Source organism: Cheilinus undulatus, linkage group 15 (genome assembly GCF_018320785.1).
Source record: "Cheilinus undulatus linkage group 15, ASM1832078v1, whole genome shotgun sequence".
NCBI classification, from domain to species: domain Eukaryota; kingdom Metazoa; phylum Chordata; class Actinopteri; order Labriformes; family Labridae; genus Cheilinus; species Cheilinus undulatus.
In genome coordinates this window covers 3,624,717-3,639,893 of record NC_054879.1, presented here as the reverse complement: position 1 = coordinate 3,639,893, position 15,177 = coordinate 3,624,717, and the positions used below count along the sequence as shown (strand labels likewise).

The following is a 15,177-nucleotide window of genomic DNA, read 5'->3' as shown; positions in this document are numbered from 1 at the left end:
GGAAAAGGTTTTAAAAGTGGGGAAATGGCTTAAGGATGGCAGAAATTGTTTAAAATGGGCCAAAACTTGCAGAAAAAGTGGTGTAAGTGGTTTTGAATGTGGCCAAATGGTTTTAAAAGTGGCACAGTGGGCACAAAGGTGGTAAAATAATATTACAAATTGCAAAAAAATAGGTTTAAAGTAGCAAAAACAAGCAGAAAAAGAAGTCAAAATGTTTTAAGAAGTGGCAAAAAATGAGGTTATAGTAACACAAAATGGGCAGAAAGTTGCAAAAATGGGTTGAAATGTTAAAATGGGCAGAAAAAGTAGTGAAAGGGTTTTAAAAAGTGGCACTTGGATTAAAAGTGGTAAATGAAAATGTTTAAAATGGACAGCAAGTCTATGTGATTAACTTCAATCCATTGCCCGTAATTATACTGTAATAAAAAATACCATGGCCTTTTTCTTTATGTTGTCACACTTTTATTCTGCATTCAACACAAATCATGTATGAAACCATGTCGCTAATGTTACTGGTTAGACTGAATGTTGCATGGAAATAAATACATTTACTGTTAGATTTCCTATTAAAGCAAAGCACAAAAATAAGTAAATTAGTGTTTGTTGGATTATTTCTGTGGTGTAACAATTCTTCTTGTCAATAAATCGTGATATCCCGTAGTAGCGCCTGTTTATTTCCTTTTAAATGGAGCTACATTTATAAGGATCATCCATTTGTGGGATGAGCAGCAGAGCTGAGGATGTGCCCATGAAAAATGACCCAAATCTTCTCTGCTGGTGACCAGCATGAGGAGGAGGAGCCAGGCTATATGGTTCTTCTACTGAGGCTCTTTTTTGCTCTGCTGCTCATCCCACTAAGGCGTAGTCCTTAAAACTGTGGCTTCATTTAAAAGAGAAATAAGCCGGCTTTCTAATGGTATAAGGTTTACTGACAAGAAGCATTGTTACAACACAGAAATAATCTACTAAACACTCATTTATTTACTCGCTGTACTAAGTTTAGGTACCCTGAGATGACCTGACAGCCCCATAGATATGTAGCTGTGGTGTCTCAGTGGTTGGCTGCTGTGTTGGCAGATTTATCTGACTATTACTGCCTAAAAATAAAAATGACATTAAAAAAAGATACAACTCCTGATGTAATGATGTGTGGTTTAGACCATACATCGATCTTATTTTAGTCTATTTGATGGTCCCGCCCCCTCAGTGCGTCTCTAAAGAGTCTGGTCCTTGTACAGATGTAGTTGACCGTCCCTGCAGTAGTTGAGTTAGTGCGTTTGGGTTCTCATGTTTGGTGTCCTTACCTGAACTCTGGGGTGAGGTCGGGTTTGAGCCCATAGAACGGTGCGGACAGGGTGAGCAGCCACCTGGGCACAAAGCGTCCTTCTTTACAGTCCAGAAAGGGGGCGCTGGCCCAGCGAACCCCACTGCGATTGGTCACGTAGCTGTCGCCCTGCCTCCACTTGGGCGTGTCGAGTGTGCTGAGGTCGTTTAGGAGCAGGCGCTTCGACAGCGCTGCTGTTGGCTGTTTGGACTCTGGGAATTTAAAGCTCCTGAACCAGCTGTCGCTGGGGGCAGGGGCGGGCGGGTGCAGGCTCTCCCAGGCTTTGGATAAATCCTGCAGGATGATGGTCTGGATCTTTGCTGTGGGGTTTCTGGAGGCGCGGAGCACCAGTTGTGGCACGGCCGCCAGTGGGTCAGCGTCAAAGGTGAGCAGGGCCCGCTGGATGAGCAGGTCAGCCTCCAGGAGGGCCCGGACCAGAGCGTGGTACCACTCCATGTCCTCCTGCACCGTGCTCTCCCGCAGGTCGCTTGCCTGGAAAATCATGTTCAGGAAGTTGGCGGTGTTGGCCAGCGCGTTCAGAGCTGGCCTCAGGGGGGCGCTGAAGCTGCCAGGCAGGGACCCCGTCTGTGGTGGGGTACTGTATGGGCGTGAGCAGCGCCCCCCCTCCAGAGTGGCAGGGTCTCCTGTGTACATGAAGGTCTCTGCGGGGGACCAGTCGCCTCTGGTTCTGTGGGCGCCACTGAAGATGTCGCCGCAGACTCGTAGGGCGGTGGTGGTCTGAAGGAGGTTGGTGGGGTGTCTGAAGGTCTGGTACTGTTCGATACAGAATCAGTGCTGTTGTCCGCTCCTGGGTGACTCCTGACAGGAAGTCCGGGGTCACTTGGGCCTCAAGGAGGAGGGAGTAGGAGAAGGAGAAGAAACTGCACAGGACCCATCGTCAAAAACCTCAGAGGAAGAAAAAGTATAGGAGCGTCTCTTTTTGACCCCTCAGTGACCCCTGAAGACTAAAAAAAGAAGTTGTAGGGCTGGGCAATATGGACCATAAATTATGTTTTTATCGTTTTTAGCTGAATGGTGATTCTTGATGTTAATGTGGATATTTATATCTGTAGAGGTATGAAACCAAAGTCAGATCCAAATAGCTCACAGGCACTTTTACTGACAGCTGGCTGCACCGTGTCAACATGTGCATTAAAAAATGACGCGAAAACAAATCAAACTCCTTAAATAAGAAGGAGAAATGTGGACGGCCTTACCTATACTGATAAAAACAGTAATTTCTTACCCTACGTCTCATTTGAAAATGCATCTATAAATGCTGAGATCTGGATCCGCTGCCCAGCCCTAGTCACATGTTTGCAGAGCTCTGGACTTTCCTCATGTTGCAGCAGCAGCAGGTGTCTCTGCAGCGCTCGCAGCTCCGTCTGTGCGCTCCACCAACACGCACAACCGTGCTCCAACCTTCACTCCAACTGTGGCATGAAGACGGTACAAAAGCTCGGCGTCCTCGTTGGCGGGGAAACGTCAGGACCAGTCTCCGCATCTCTGCAGTCTCTGCTGTGCCTCCCGCCTGCGCTGCCGCTCTGTCCGCCGCGAAAAGTCGCAAAGCAAACGCAGCAAGGGAGGAGGAGGAGGAGGAGGAGGCGGGGGGATGCCTCAAAGTTGGGGGAATCCCGTGGTAGGAGGGAGGAGGAGAGCAGGAAGAGGAGGAGGAGGAAGAGTGTCGTAGAGATGGAGGGATGAAGAGAGAGAAGTCAGCTTTCTTCTTCGCTCTCCGTCCGTCTGCTGCTCTCCTATCTGTTGATCCAAACAGCTTCAAGCTGCTCTGATGGAGGCTTCTGATGCTTGTCCGTCCTCTGTCTCTCACCCCTCCTCTCTCTCTCCCATCATCCCCTCCCCACCCTTCATTCACCCTGTGCCTGTCTCCTCCTCCTCCGTATTGACAGGAAGGTGATGAGAGTGGTACATCTGCTCACAGAGGAGAGGATGATGCAGGCAGAGATCCCCGCTAAGCTCTGCTGCGTTTGGGCTCCATCCTGGAAGGTGGATTAACCCTTTCAGCACTCACACAGAGACCCTGTTTACACCTCACATTAACATCCGAGCTTGGTGTTTAGACTCTAGGTGGCTCCATGAAAGCTAGCTGAGAGCGTACAGCTGTTTCATAATAGCTCAGACTGCAGAGGTGGTCTGGGTGCCTTCATCTGGGCTAGACTGGGAGTGTGGTTCACCAGTAAGCAGAAGGTGTGGCTTACCTTCTTATCTAAGTCTGTACCTCGCTGATTGTGGTTTTGATCTGATCCGTACCCTTCAAGGTTATGAACTAAACAGTGATTCTCTCTAGATTTGGGTGGCATCTTTTATTTAAATCAGTGATACTCATCGTATGGCTCTGGAGCTGTTGTGATGATTTGTGGCTCTATAATGGCTTAATTTTAAATATTATTCACCCAGAAACATTAAAAAAGGAAAAATTTTTACCACTTTAGCACACTGTTGCCCTTTTTCACATTCTTTGCCCTTTTTTGCCCATTTAAGCTACTTTTTGCCATTGAATACCACTTGTTTCCTTTTTTGCCCATTTTTTGCTACTTTTTTCTGCCACTTTTATCCCATTTTTCCCCTTTTTCACATTGTTTGGCCCCTTTTGTCCATTTAGGTTACCTTTTGCCATAAATTACCAATTGTTTCCTATTTTTGCCACTTTTGCTACTTTTATCCCTTTTAAGCTACTTTTTGCCATTGAACACAACTTTTTCCTATTTTTGTCCACTTAGCCACTTCTTTCTGCCACTTTTATCCCATTTCTGCCCCTTTTGTCAAGAGTACCTTGATGCAGACAAGATGGCCGACATATATCCTATCCATACCGGAAGTCTCAACCAGAAGTCCGTACGTCTAAGGTTAGGCTTAGGCATTAAATCCAGAGTGGTTAGGTTCAGGGTAAGGCAGTGGGGAAGGTGATATATCTGAGATCCAGCACCAAGGGTTAGGCTTAGGCGCCAAAAAGACTGACAGACACTGACAGCTGAGTCCAACACCAAGAAGAAACTTCCGTTGGGACTTCCGGCATGGAGTGGATGTATAGCGACCATGTCAGCCATCTTGACTGCAGTTGGGTCCCTCCCTTTTGTCCATTTAGGTTACCTTTTGCCATAAAATACCAATTGTTTCCTATTTTTGCACATTTTTGCCACTTCTTTTTGCCACCTTTCTCCCATTTTTGCCCTTTTTCACATGGTTTTTTTTGGGCCACTTTTTTACTCCTTTTTGCCCATTTTAGTCACTCGTCACACATTTTTTGCCATGTATTTCCCCTTTTGGACCATTTTTTTTGCCACCTTTCACTTATTTTTTTTGTCACTCTTCCTCCATTTTGCTACTTTCTGACCCTTTATTCATTTTTTTCTCCCCATTTTCTCCCCCTTTCACCCATTTTTGCTGCTTTTTGACCATTTTTGTCACCATTAACTTATTTTTATTGCTACTTGAAGCCGTTTTTACCACTTTTGACCACTTTGATCGCGGCTCTCTCAAAGGTATTTTCCAACCATTTGGCTCTTTGGTTGAACTGGGTGGAGTAACACTGATTTAAATACTGTTAAACCTTCCCGAAATGTTCCCATGGCATGCCGTCTTCCTGCCAGGTGTTTAAAAACCACATTATACAGGTAGAAGCAGGTGGGAACAAGCACTTGTCAGCATACTCGTGCAAGCACAGCGAGCCGAGCGTGCCTCCCTGGGCATTTCGTTCAATCCTTTAAATCTTCAAGTCTAAAAATGAAAACAATGACGAAATTCATCACGGGGCTGCAGCCCTGGCTATGGGACAGTAGACTAGCTCTGTACCTTGCAGGACTTCTAAAGGGGTCATAGAAGTTTGCTCATTGGTCTACATGTGTTTTGTAGACTTGGAGAAGGCTCACTATCGTGTCCCACATGGGTCATTTTGGGGGAAGGGCTTGATTATGGGGTCCTGGGCCCTGTTCAACCAAAGTGAGAGCTGTGTCCTCATCCTAGGTACAAAGTCGGACATGTTCGGGGGGCCTTTGCCAGGGTTGCCCCGTGTCTCAGATCCTGTTTGTGATTTTCATGGACAGAATCTTGAGAACCAGGGTTCAGGAGGAGGGTTTGGTGACCTCAGAATCCAATCTCTGCTTTTCACTGATGATGCAGTTCTGACTAGCAGGTAGTTTACTGCAAAGTGGGCATGATGAGGGTCAGCACCTCCACGCCAGCTTTGCAGAAAACAGGGGATCGCTTCATCCAGGTGGGGGGACGGTGTCTCTGTCCCAAGGAAAGGAGTTCAAGTATCTGGGGGTCTCGTTCATGAGTGAGGGTGGAATGAATCGGGGGACCAACAGGAGGATTGGTGCAGCATCAGCAGTGTTGCAGATGTTGTACCGTGCCATTGTGGTAAAGAGGGACCTCAATTTACCGGTCAATCTTCATTCCAAGATCAGAAACTCTGGGTAAAGACCAGAAGAATTCAAGCAGTCCAAGTGAGATTGCTCAGGAGGGTGACTGGGCTCAGCCATAGAGATAGGGTGAATGTGCATCTTGTGCATGGGATTCAGGGTAAGTGGTGTAGCGGTGGCTGCAGAACTGGGTAAAGGTCTAATCTACACCCCAACATTTTCTTGTACCTGTGTTATTGACGGATTTCGTAGACTGCAGCCACATGATCCAGATGACAGAAGAATGTCAGATGTTGGACAGGAAGTGATGAACAGCAGTTATGAATGTAGTAAAGTTAGTCCTTCAAAGCTCTAGGTGGCGCTACACGCTGCAGCTATCAGAACATCTGATTTACCTGGAGAGGAGGTGAACCAGAACAATGACTTAGTCCTGCAGACCTCCTACTACAGGTCTAGACAGATGAAGGGGGACCAGAGTCTAGAGGACTGTAGGCTGAGATCAGAGTCTGCTTTCTACAGCTGAGAGGCAGAAGAGCTAGATGCTTTGTATTTTGACAGATTTACCTGAGCAGAGAAATATCATGGATTTTGAGTGTCTGACATAAACTAAATAACATTTTAGTCTAGTCTTAGTCATGTAAATTTACTTTTGGTCAGTTTTAAATACTTCACAGGATCTGTTTTGTTGGTCTTGGTCTTTGACCTCAACCCTACTGAGAACCTTTGGAGCATCCTCAAGCTTGATGACTTGAAAATTACACTGTCATTTGCATCGACTATCAATCAATCAATCAGTCAGTCAAGAACTTTATTTGTCCCCAGTAAGGGCGATTCAGTGTGCAAAAATATGGGGAGCATAAGAAACATAAAAGCCACATAAAACACGTAAGAATACATAAAAACATGTAACAGCACAATTGACCCATTAAAGCACAGATAGCTTAGCACAAAGTAACATAAAACAAGTAACAAATTTAAAATCCAACAAGGAAATTGATCAATTAATTCATCACACTGGATGTCACAAGGTGCAAAAGTGCAAGACTATCTCCTCCTACTGGAGTTAAGAAGGGAGATGGCAGTAGGAATAAAGGAGTGTTTGTGTCTGTTGGTTTTGATTGGTAGAAGTCTGAGGAGGGAACCTGATGGGAGAGGCTCAAATTGTAGATGCAATGGATGTGGACATTTTTGTTTCTAATGTTCAGGGACTCAAACCAACAGATAAAAGAAAAGGTGAGCACTGGCTCAATAAAGGAACGATAAATCATATTTAACAAGGACCTGTCAACCTGGAATTTAGCGAGCTTTCTGAGACAGAAGAGGCGCTGCTGACTTTTCTTATTTACTGCATTAGTATTATGCCCAAAAGTCAGTTTCTTATCGATTATAGTGCCTAAGTACTTATAGGACTCCACTGTTTCAGTGTTCTGTCGGTTGATTATCGTGCTGACAGGAGAGGGAGGGGAGTTTCTGAAATCAATCAGCATGTCTTTTGTCTTGGTCACATTAAGTGATAAGAAAGATTCCTGACACCAGGTTGTAAAATAATCAATAACGGGACCATGAGAGAGTTCCTCACTGTTCAACAAGCTAACAATTACAGTATCGTCCGCAAACTTTAAAATATGGCGGTTTTCATATGTGCTCCTGCAGTCATTCGTATACATGATATAAAGGAGAGGAGATAGAACACATCCTTGGGGAGACCCCATGGATGTTACAGACAGTCCAGAAAGTTCTCCATTTACTCTCACTCTCTGAGTCCTGAACATAAGAAAATCCAAAATCCAGAGAATCAAGAATCAAAATTCCGGAGAATCAGAGAATAATATCATTTGCATAATAATTTGAAACACGGTATAAATGCATGTGAAGTACTAACTGGCATCTTGGCCCTTTTGCCTTGATCCTCTGCATTTTATGTGAGTGGGTGTGTGTGGGGTTGCAGGATTTGAGCCACAATGTGCACACACGCACACATATGTGACTATTTTATTTAAGTGCATGTATGTGTGGCTGTGAGTCATGCATGCAGCTAGACTGTCAGACACTTGTACGCTGCTTTGGTTTATTTCAGCTCAACTTGAGCTTTTATTGTGTAACTAAAGAGGTACACGTTTGCACTTCCCCGTGTCCATGAGTCATGCTGTAGCTGGACTGGCGAACTCCTGGACACACATGTACTTATTGTTTAATTTTCTAACTCACTTTGTGCTGTTAGTTTCACACAGCCCCTACCACAGTGTTGTGTTGCGGTGCTTAAGTGTTTGGTTTGATTGCAGGAGGATGGCAGTTCTGCCTATTCAGCCATCCAGGCTCATTTCTTCACAGACTTGCAGTAGAACTAAACCCTTTTGCTACTGCCTCGCTCTCCTAAAATGATGCTGACTGGTCTAGTCATCGTTTGACCAGGAATAAATTTTGAACCACCTGTAGATATATATGGAATATGGCCATCTATCGGCTTTGCTGGGTCAAAGTAAATAGCTCAAGAGGGAGCAGAAGTAAACAACCTTCTCAACTGAAGTCTGACTCACTGGGCCCTGCTCTCCCATAACCAGTCAGCAAGCATTCTCTGTTTTCCCGCCCCTTTGAGCATTTATGTACCATTACATCTGACAGTGTCAGAGGTGGAGCCATCAGAGAAAAGCAACATAGCCACAACAACATCTCCTCTGACCTTCCAGACCCTTGAGTGATTTCAGACTGAAGCACTGGAGAATGTGTGACAGAACAATGGAGGTCAAAAAGAGGAATTTCCTGACTCACTGCTGTAGCAGAGTGGCGTCCTCTATTCTGATCACCTACCTTTTAATCCTCAGCTCCAGTAGACTGAATGTCGAACATGTAATGGGTACAAAAACTCCACCAAAGCCTGCACCTTTGTCTTTTAGTGGCTTTATATATATTATAGTAAATGCAATGTAGTGTTCTTTGAGAGGTCAGGAGACTGTAAAGAGCAGTCCATTTGTGTTTTCTCCTGGAGGACACAGTGAAGCACAGGCACATTCAGATGATCTCTCTCAAGGGTTAAGGTGGAAACGTTTCAGTGAAAGTAGATTCTACTTTTAAATTATAACAGTGAACTCGTGTTTCACTGCTAAAATTAAAGATCGTGCAGTTTCACACAAAGCAAAGGGGTTCATAAGCCGAGAGAGAACATAGAGCTTCCAAGCAGCTGATCCTCGTTTTCAGGTTTAACAGGATCAAAGACAGAGCAGGACAGATGAGCTTAACATTCTTCTACACTGAACTTATTCTAAGAAACTCATGGAGGGAGAACTCCACAGTCACTGTTGACCAGCCACCAGTGTCAGTTGTCTGGGATTGATTAAAAACGGGAAATTATCTTATACACAGAGGCAGTGGCTACTGAAATTAGAGGATAGCATTTTGCAGGATGCAACAATAAAGACCTCTGGACTTTATTTTCAGTGGGCTAGTCTGAAGATTCTACATGGGCTAAGCACAGCGTATAGGACAGTTAACGTCAAAGTGCACACAAATACAGTCCTGTGCATAAATTTCAGGCATGTAGGGCACTAAGGATTCACTGCAGGTCCTGATGTGGGACTAGAAGGAGGGAGGTGGCCAGAGTCAAGCTCGACACATTGACACGCGTGTGTTACTTGGCAGCAAAGGTCATGCTCAATGGCTTCTCTTTAGTCTGGGAGTTTTCACGCCTGGTAATATGCCTGGAGACTACCAGCGGTTTTACGGGCCCTTGGGATACCACAGCATGACCTGGGACTGAGCAGCACTGCTGGACTGCTAGACCCACAAGACTGAGGGGCTTTGCGGTAGTTACAGAGTCACACCTGACTGTGCAAATACAGACTACTTTAGTGCTTTAAAACATACTTTTACAAGCTGTTGTTCCAGTGTTCATTTCATGAACTAAAACTATGACTAAAATTATTCATCGACAGTCTCATGACAAAAACTAGACTAAAACTAACAAAAATAGATCTGTGATGACTAAAACTGACAAAAACTAAGATTAGTTTTCATCAAGATGACTAAAATGTAATTTAGTTTTTGTCAGACATTCAAAATCCGTGATATTTCTCCACTGTGGATAAATCTGTCAAAATGCTACACAGCTGTATCTATTCTGCCTCTCAGCTGTAGAAAGCAGGGGCCCTAGGTTTGGCAGAGTGCAGAGAACACACTACCATGAATTGGTATCAGATTTAGGCAAGAAAATAAAAGCCTGGACTAAAAGTAAAGACTAAAATGTGAGGACTTTTTATGGACTAAAATTAAACTAAAATGTTTGGAGTTTTTATCAACTAAAACTAAACAGGAAAGAAATGACTAAAATATGACTAAAACTAAAATGCATTTCATTTAAAGACTAAAATTTAAAATAGCTGCCAAAATTAACACTGTATTGTTGTGAACTGCAGGAGTAGGATGAACTTGCTTGGTTTTGTCTCTGTTTTCTCCTTTCATGTGGATTTTTGTGCCTCTACCTTGGATCAGTATGTGATTCCTCTTGCTCCTCTGACCTGTTGACTGCAGGCTCTGCTACGCCCCATTAGGACGTTTTGTCGATGTAGTGAAAGGAAATACAGCAGGGCATTTGTCTGGCGTCAATACTGAGTATTTTATTCTGAAATTTAACCAGATATTTTAATTTAGTTTCAGCAACTCTTCCTGCTGAATTTATGTGCAGGTCTCCAGGTCCGTCAGAAATAGAAGTGCCCCTACTGTGCCCTTTAGGTGTGGACATAGTTATTTTATCAACAGATTATTTCCCCATGCCCCTGGTAGTATGCAAGGACATCCAGAGCACTACCAGGGCTGTGTCAACACTCCATCCAGCCGGACGGTGCCCTCAGGGGGGGCATACCCAACCCATCTATGCCTAATTTCAGCCTCTATGTTTGGCCCAAACATGCCTAAAAATTCTGCACAGTGTTGTAAGTGTGTAAATGTCAAAATGATGGAATTTACTCTTACCTCTCTCTGTTGAATTTGAGTGAATGAAGAACAGCTGGCCGCCTCTGACGAAGATTCCACAAGTGAAGTGTGTCATCTGCGCAGGCTGTGACCAGTGCCCCCTATAGGCCAGAGAAGAAATGTCACTGCTAAATCATCATGCAGACACAGAGAACACTGGGAGTCCAGAGATAACAATAGATTCAGGTTAAGACGCCAAAGATGAGCCAAATTCAAGCACAGTGTTACAAGTGCGTGTGTTTAATAGAAAAATTCTTACACATTCAGAACCATAAGTAAGAGCTATACTTTTATTTTTTTATGCTTAAAATACATATCAGCAGGGATACATCTGAGAGGAAGACCCCTGGTTCCTGTAACATTCTTGTGATTGCAGCACATTCTGGTACACAGAACCGAAGAATAAAAATGAGATAATTGAAAAAAGAAAAAAAAAAAAAAAAGCAGTTTTTCCCAGACAGCCAAGAAGAGGATTTATCATTTCTCTCTGAAAGCTGTCATCTGTAATTTCATTCTTTTTGTTGGTGGTGGTGGTTTTTCTGCTCTGTCATTATTGAAATAACTGTTATCATTCCACTTTGTCAAACAATAATTTCAGATTTCAGAACCATTTTTTTCCATTGTCAGAAAGAATAAGAGGGCGTGGAGTAGCAGCCAACAGAAAAATCACACCAGACACAGAAGAAGAGGAAAAATATGAAGGAGAATAAAGGAATGTGTAGCAGAGGCAGGGTGAGTGGCAGGCCAGCACCTCCATTAAGCTGTAATTATCTTCACTATTTTATCTTCATGTCTTGATGGCATGTAGGTGAGCAGAAGAGGAACATTACACTGCATGGATAAAATTACAGCCAACCTAGCCAGGGCGTAACTACACATGAAAAAAAAAAAAAGGTAATATCTGAAGTTCTCTTTTGGTGTATGTACAGTAGTAAATGGAGCCGTTTCTGTTTGACGGAAAAATAAATGCTTCTCTAAATGAGATTTTAAATATCATGTTTTTAATATCCACAGTGAAAAAGCCATAATTGAGATAAGTATCCCTCTGCTGGTTCATAGTTTACAGTGAGCTAATGGAGTTTGATTGTGCTCTGAACGTGAAAAAAATCTGGGTCGGAAATTGCGACTTCCGAGGTAAATGCGTTTCACTGCATAAGCTCGGAAAACACGGCCGGCCGCAGTAAGCTGATGTTTGTTTTGATGTTTTTCGAGGATCAAAAATTTCTGCTGGGGAAATATATTAGCTACTTGAGGGAGAGAGAGAAAGAGAAACATCATATGCTGTAAGTATGATTTGAACGCCCCAGCGAGGGGAATCCTGCATGCATCATTGAACTTATACGGCCATCAAAGCGAGCTGTGCAGAGGCCTGTACTGTAGTAACACAAATGCTAAATTAGACTACACACAAAAGTAAAAGTTGAGGAGAAAGTGACTCTCACGGTGTGTGAAGCCATTTTGCTACGTCATTCTGACTGACTCGGGCTGCTTGGATCCTACCCGAATTCCCGCGTCAAAGTCCCGAGCTCAAGGGCCGTTCTATTGCACTTTTCCAATTTGGAGGTCGGATTTATCTGAGTTCCAAGGACAACCGAACGCAGCATAACTGCAGGTCATTTATGGGTCTATCAAAGTTTAATTATGTGACCTTGTTTGATTTTGGACATCCATCTTTCCTTCTCTTGCTGCTTCCTTTATTCCAGTTTTCACTTAAGCAAACGTATTTATGGCTAAAAATAAAACCTGTCTTATTAACAGGGAGACCCCAAGTCTGAACAGTTATTTCCTAATACAGTTTATTCCTTGTGTTTCGTACAGAGGTAGAAATGTAGGAGTCACCAGGATGATCATCAATCAAGTCACTCAGTTCATCTTAGTTAGTTTAAAATCTGAGATAATACAAGTTTTTCTATGATTTTGCTGAAAGCTGGGAGAACACTACGTGTACTGAAAAATGTCGGTTTGGTATATACCTCAGTTCTTAAGTCAAGCCCTTTTCACTCCTCATTTTAATGAGGGACGGGCGGCAGACGGGAAGCGTTTTTAACCGCGGTGGTAGGACCCAGAAGCGGTTGTCGCCCACGTGAACACGCACAGATTTTGCCCTGCCACTCGAAATTCGGCGTGTTGAAATTTCTGGCGGCAGCCGCCTGGCAGCAGCCAATCAGTTCGAAGGCGGGAGAGAACCCAGAAAAAGCAGTCTTTGTGGGTCCAAGCAAACAATGGAGGAGCTCATAATGTTGGTGTATCCTGAATATCCTGAGCTCTACAGCACGGCTCTACCTTCGTATAAAGACAACTAGAAGAAAAAATTGTGGAACCAACCACTGAAACATATTCTTTAGGGGGAATTATTTTGATGATGGAACCGTATTTTTCCCTCTGTTTTATAATACATTATACATGTTATTATATAGAGATTGTGAGGTACTCTACTGTGTTTTTGGGGAGGGGTGTGTGATGGACTTGTGGGTGGGCTCTGCTGTGACGTTCACCGAAGCACCTCTACGTCAGTGCTGCCTCGTACCGCGGCGGCAGCAGCCGCTTTAAAAAACACTAGGCATTTGGGGGGACTCCTCCGGCAGGGAGGCGGTATTCAGGGTAGCTGCCGCGCGGCGATGTGAAAAGAGCTTCACGGTTGGCATGTTTTCGGTACAGTAATTAAAGTGAAAAAATAACAGATTTTGGTTTTTTTTATTGTATTAAATTGTATAAAAATAAATAGGCTGAATAAATTACATTTAAATTTTTAATAATGCTGCAACCTCCTTCCAAAAGGTTTTCAATTAACAAAAATATTAATAAATGAATACATTTTTGAATTACTAGGTTATTTTAATTGATATATTGACAAATTTATACCCGCACTTTAAATGCTAAAATTTCCTACTTAACTTGAACACATCATTAAACCATAAGTTAGCTTGTTAAGTATGCTAATTAACATCTATCCTGCTGATTTCAACACGGACTTCAGCACTGGATTACTTTTTCAACGACTTACTACAAAGTTTGGGAGAACTTTTCACAGCCCATCTTGGCAGAGTCTCAGCAAGCTACAGGCTTCTTTTGTCCAACATAGACTGGAAAATGATGCAGAGCCATATTTGCCTTGTATTAGCAGAAAATGTCCACATGGGTAGAATGTGTTCACAATCTGATTTTTGATGACCTTGATGAAGGTCACAATCTGAAACATGTCTGTCAAACTTCTACAATTAGAGTAGGTTTCTGTTTCCACAGAGATAAAAATGATATAATGTACAAGATAAGCACGGTACACCCACACTTCTGGTTTGTGCCTTTCAAAGTTAAAGCCCATTCCTTTGGAGAAACTTGTCTTGTGTATGCAGAATGCTTTTATTCTCAGTTCAGCTATACATTAAATCAAGTCACTTGTAGGAAGATTTACTGACGTGAAAGTTCTGAATAAAGACAGGGGTAGACATCAGGGAGACACACACACCACACACGTGCCTTGTATGGAAGCTGTGACACCCAGCCAGTCTAAAATAGACGTCAGAGTGATGGAGAAGTGGGCTGAGGAGCTTTAGGTCTGTTTCTCAGTTTCTGTTTCTCAAATAAAAAAGGAAGATTTTTCTAGTCAGAGCCCAGTATTCAAAGTTAATGTCAACACAATTCAAAAAGAAATGAAGAATTTTCCATCCTTGAACTCTGGCCAAAAACACGTCAGTGAGCTGTGGATCCAAGAATGGTGACGTGTTGTGTGCAAATGGGTAGAAAAAGGGATTATCTTTTTCCACACCACTCTGCCACAGGTACAGCACACGCTGAGGACTCATACCTGATGGTCCACAGGTTTAATCAGGTCCATAAGATGCTTAGGGAAGACGGTAAACTTTCTGTTTGTTTTCGTTAGATAAAAAAGCACAATTTTACTTCATTATGTACATATAAATCAGTGGTCAAAACATGGCTAAATCTGAATGACTGAATTAAAGCCATCACTACCCATGAAGCACGTCTGCTTTTATCCTGTATCATTACTGTTGGAATACTGGAGATCTGATGATGGATTTGATTTCAGGACACTTGGATCGGGATTATTAAAGAAGGCATCGTGATGGAGTGTAGCTTACCTCATTGATAAGAAACTGCAGCTGAAGAACAGCTGCTCCACTTTCATGCTGACAGTAACAATCCACTCCAGGACGTCCCAATCTGATGGCATCATAGAGTCAAGGAAGTGTAGTAAAGTTACATCAGTGGCAGTAAAGGTGTACTACCATAGCTGTGAGAGAAAACATAAACACGTAAAATATTCTAACAGTGTGATTGACCCAGTATCATTATGATCAATAACCTTTCTTCATTTATTACAATCAGACAAGGGTTAACGGTTAGCAGGCAAATGCTAGATACTGGAGGCAATACTTTTTCACCTTCTATAATTCCTGCATTTGGACATTTGTTTCTGGCTGAGTGAAAAAAATAAAACATTTTTTTCAGATGTGGCTGCACCAACTGTGGTGCATGAAAGATGAAATA

At 43.1% G+C, this 15,177-nt stretch overlaps 1 protein-coding gene across 1 annotated transcript in view; it reads right to left on the bottom strand.

The window, feature by feature from the left end:
* stxbp5l (syntaxin binding protein 5L) overlaps positions 1 to 15,177 on the bottom strand; it is a 160,931-nt gene that overhangs the window by 84,963 nt on the left and 60,791 nt on the right. Inside the window, exons 3-6 of the mRNA XM_041807110.1 lie at positions 14,769 to 14,850; positions 10,669 to 10,769; positions 7,458 to 7,467; positions 1,305 to 2,098 (exon numbers count right to left, since the gene is read on the bottom strand). Of these exons, the coding sequence (XP_041663044.1) occupies positions 1,305 to 2,098; positions 7,458 to 7,467; positions 10,669 to 10,769; positions 14,769 to 14,850 (987 nt within the window). The remainder of the gene's footprint in view (positions 1 to 1,304; positions 2,099 to 7,457; positions 7,468 to 10,668; positions 10,770 to 14,768; positions 14,851 to 15,177) is intronic.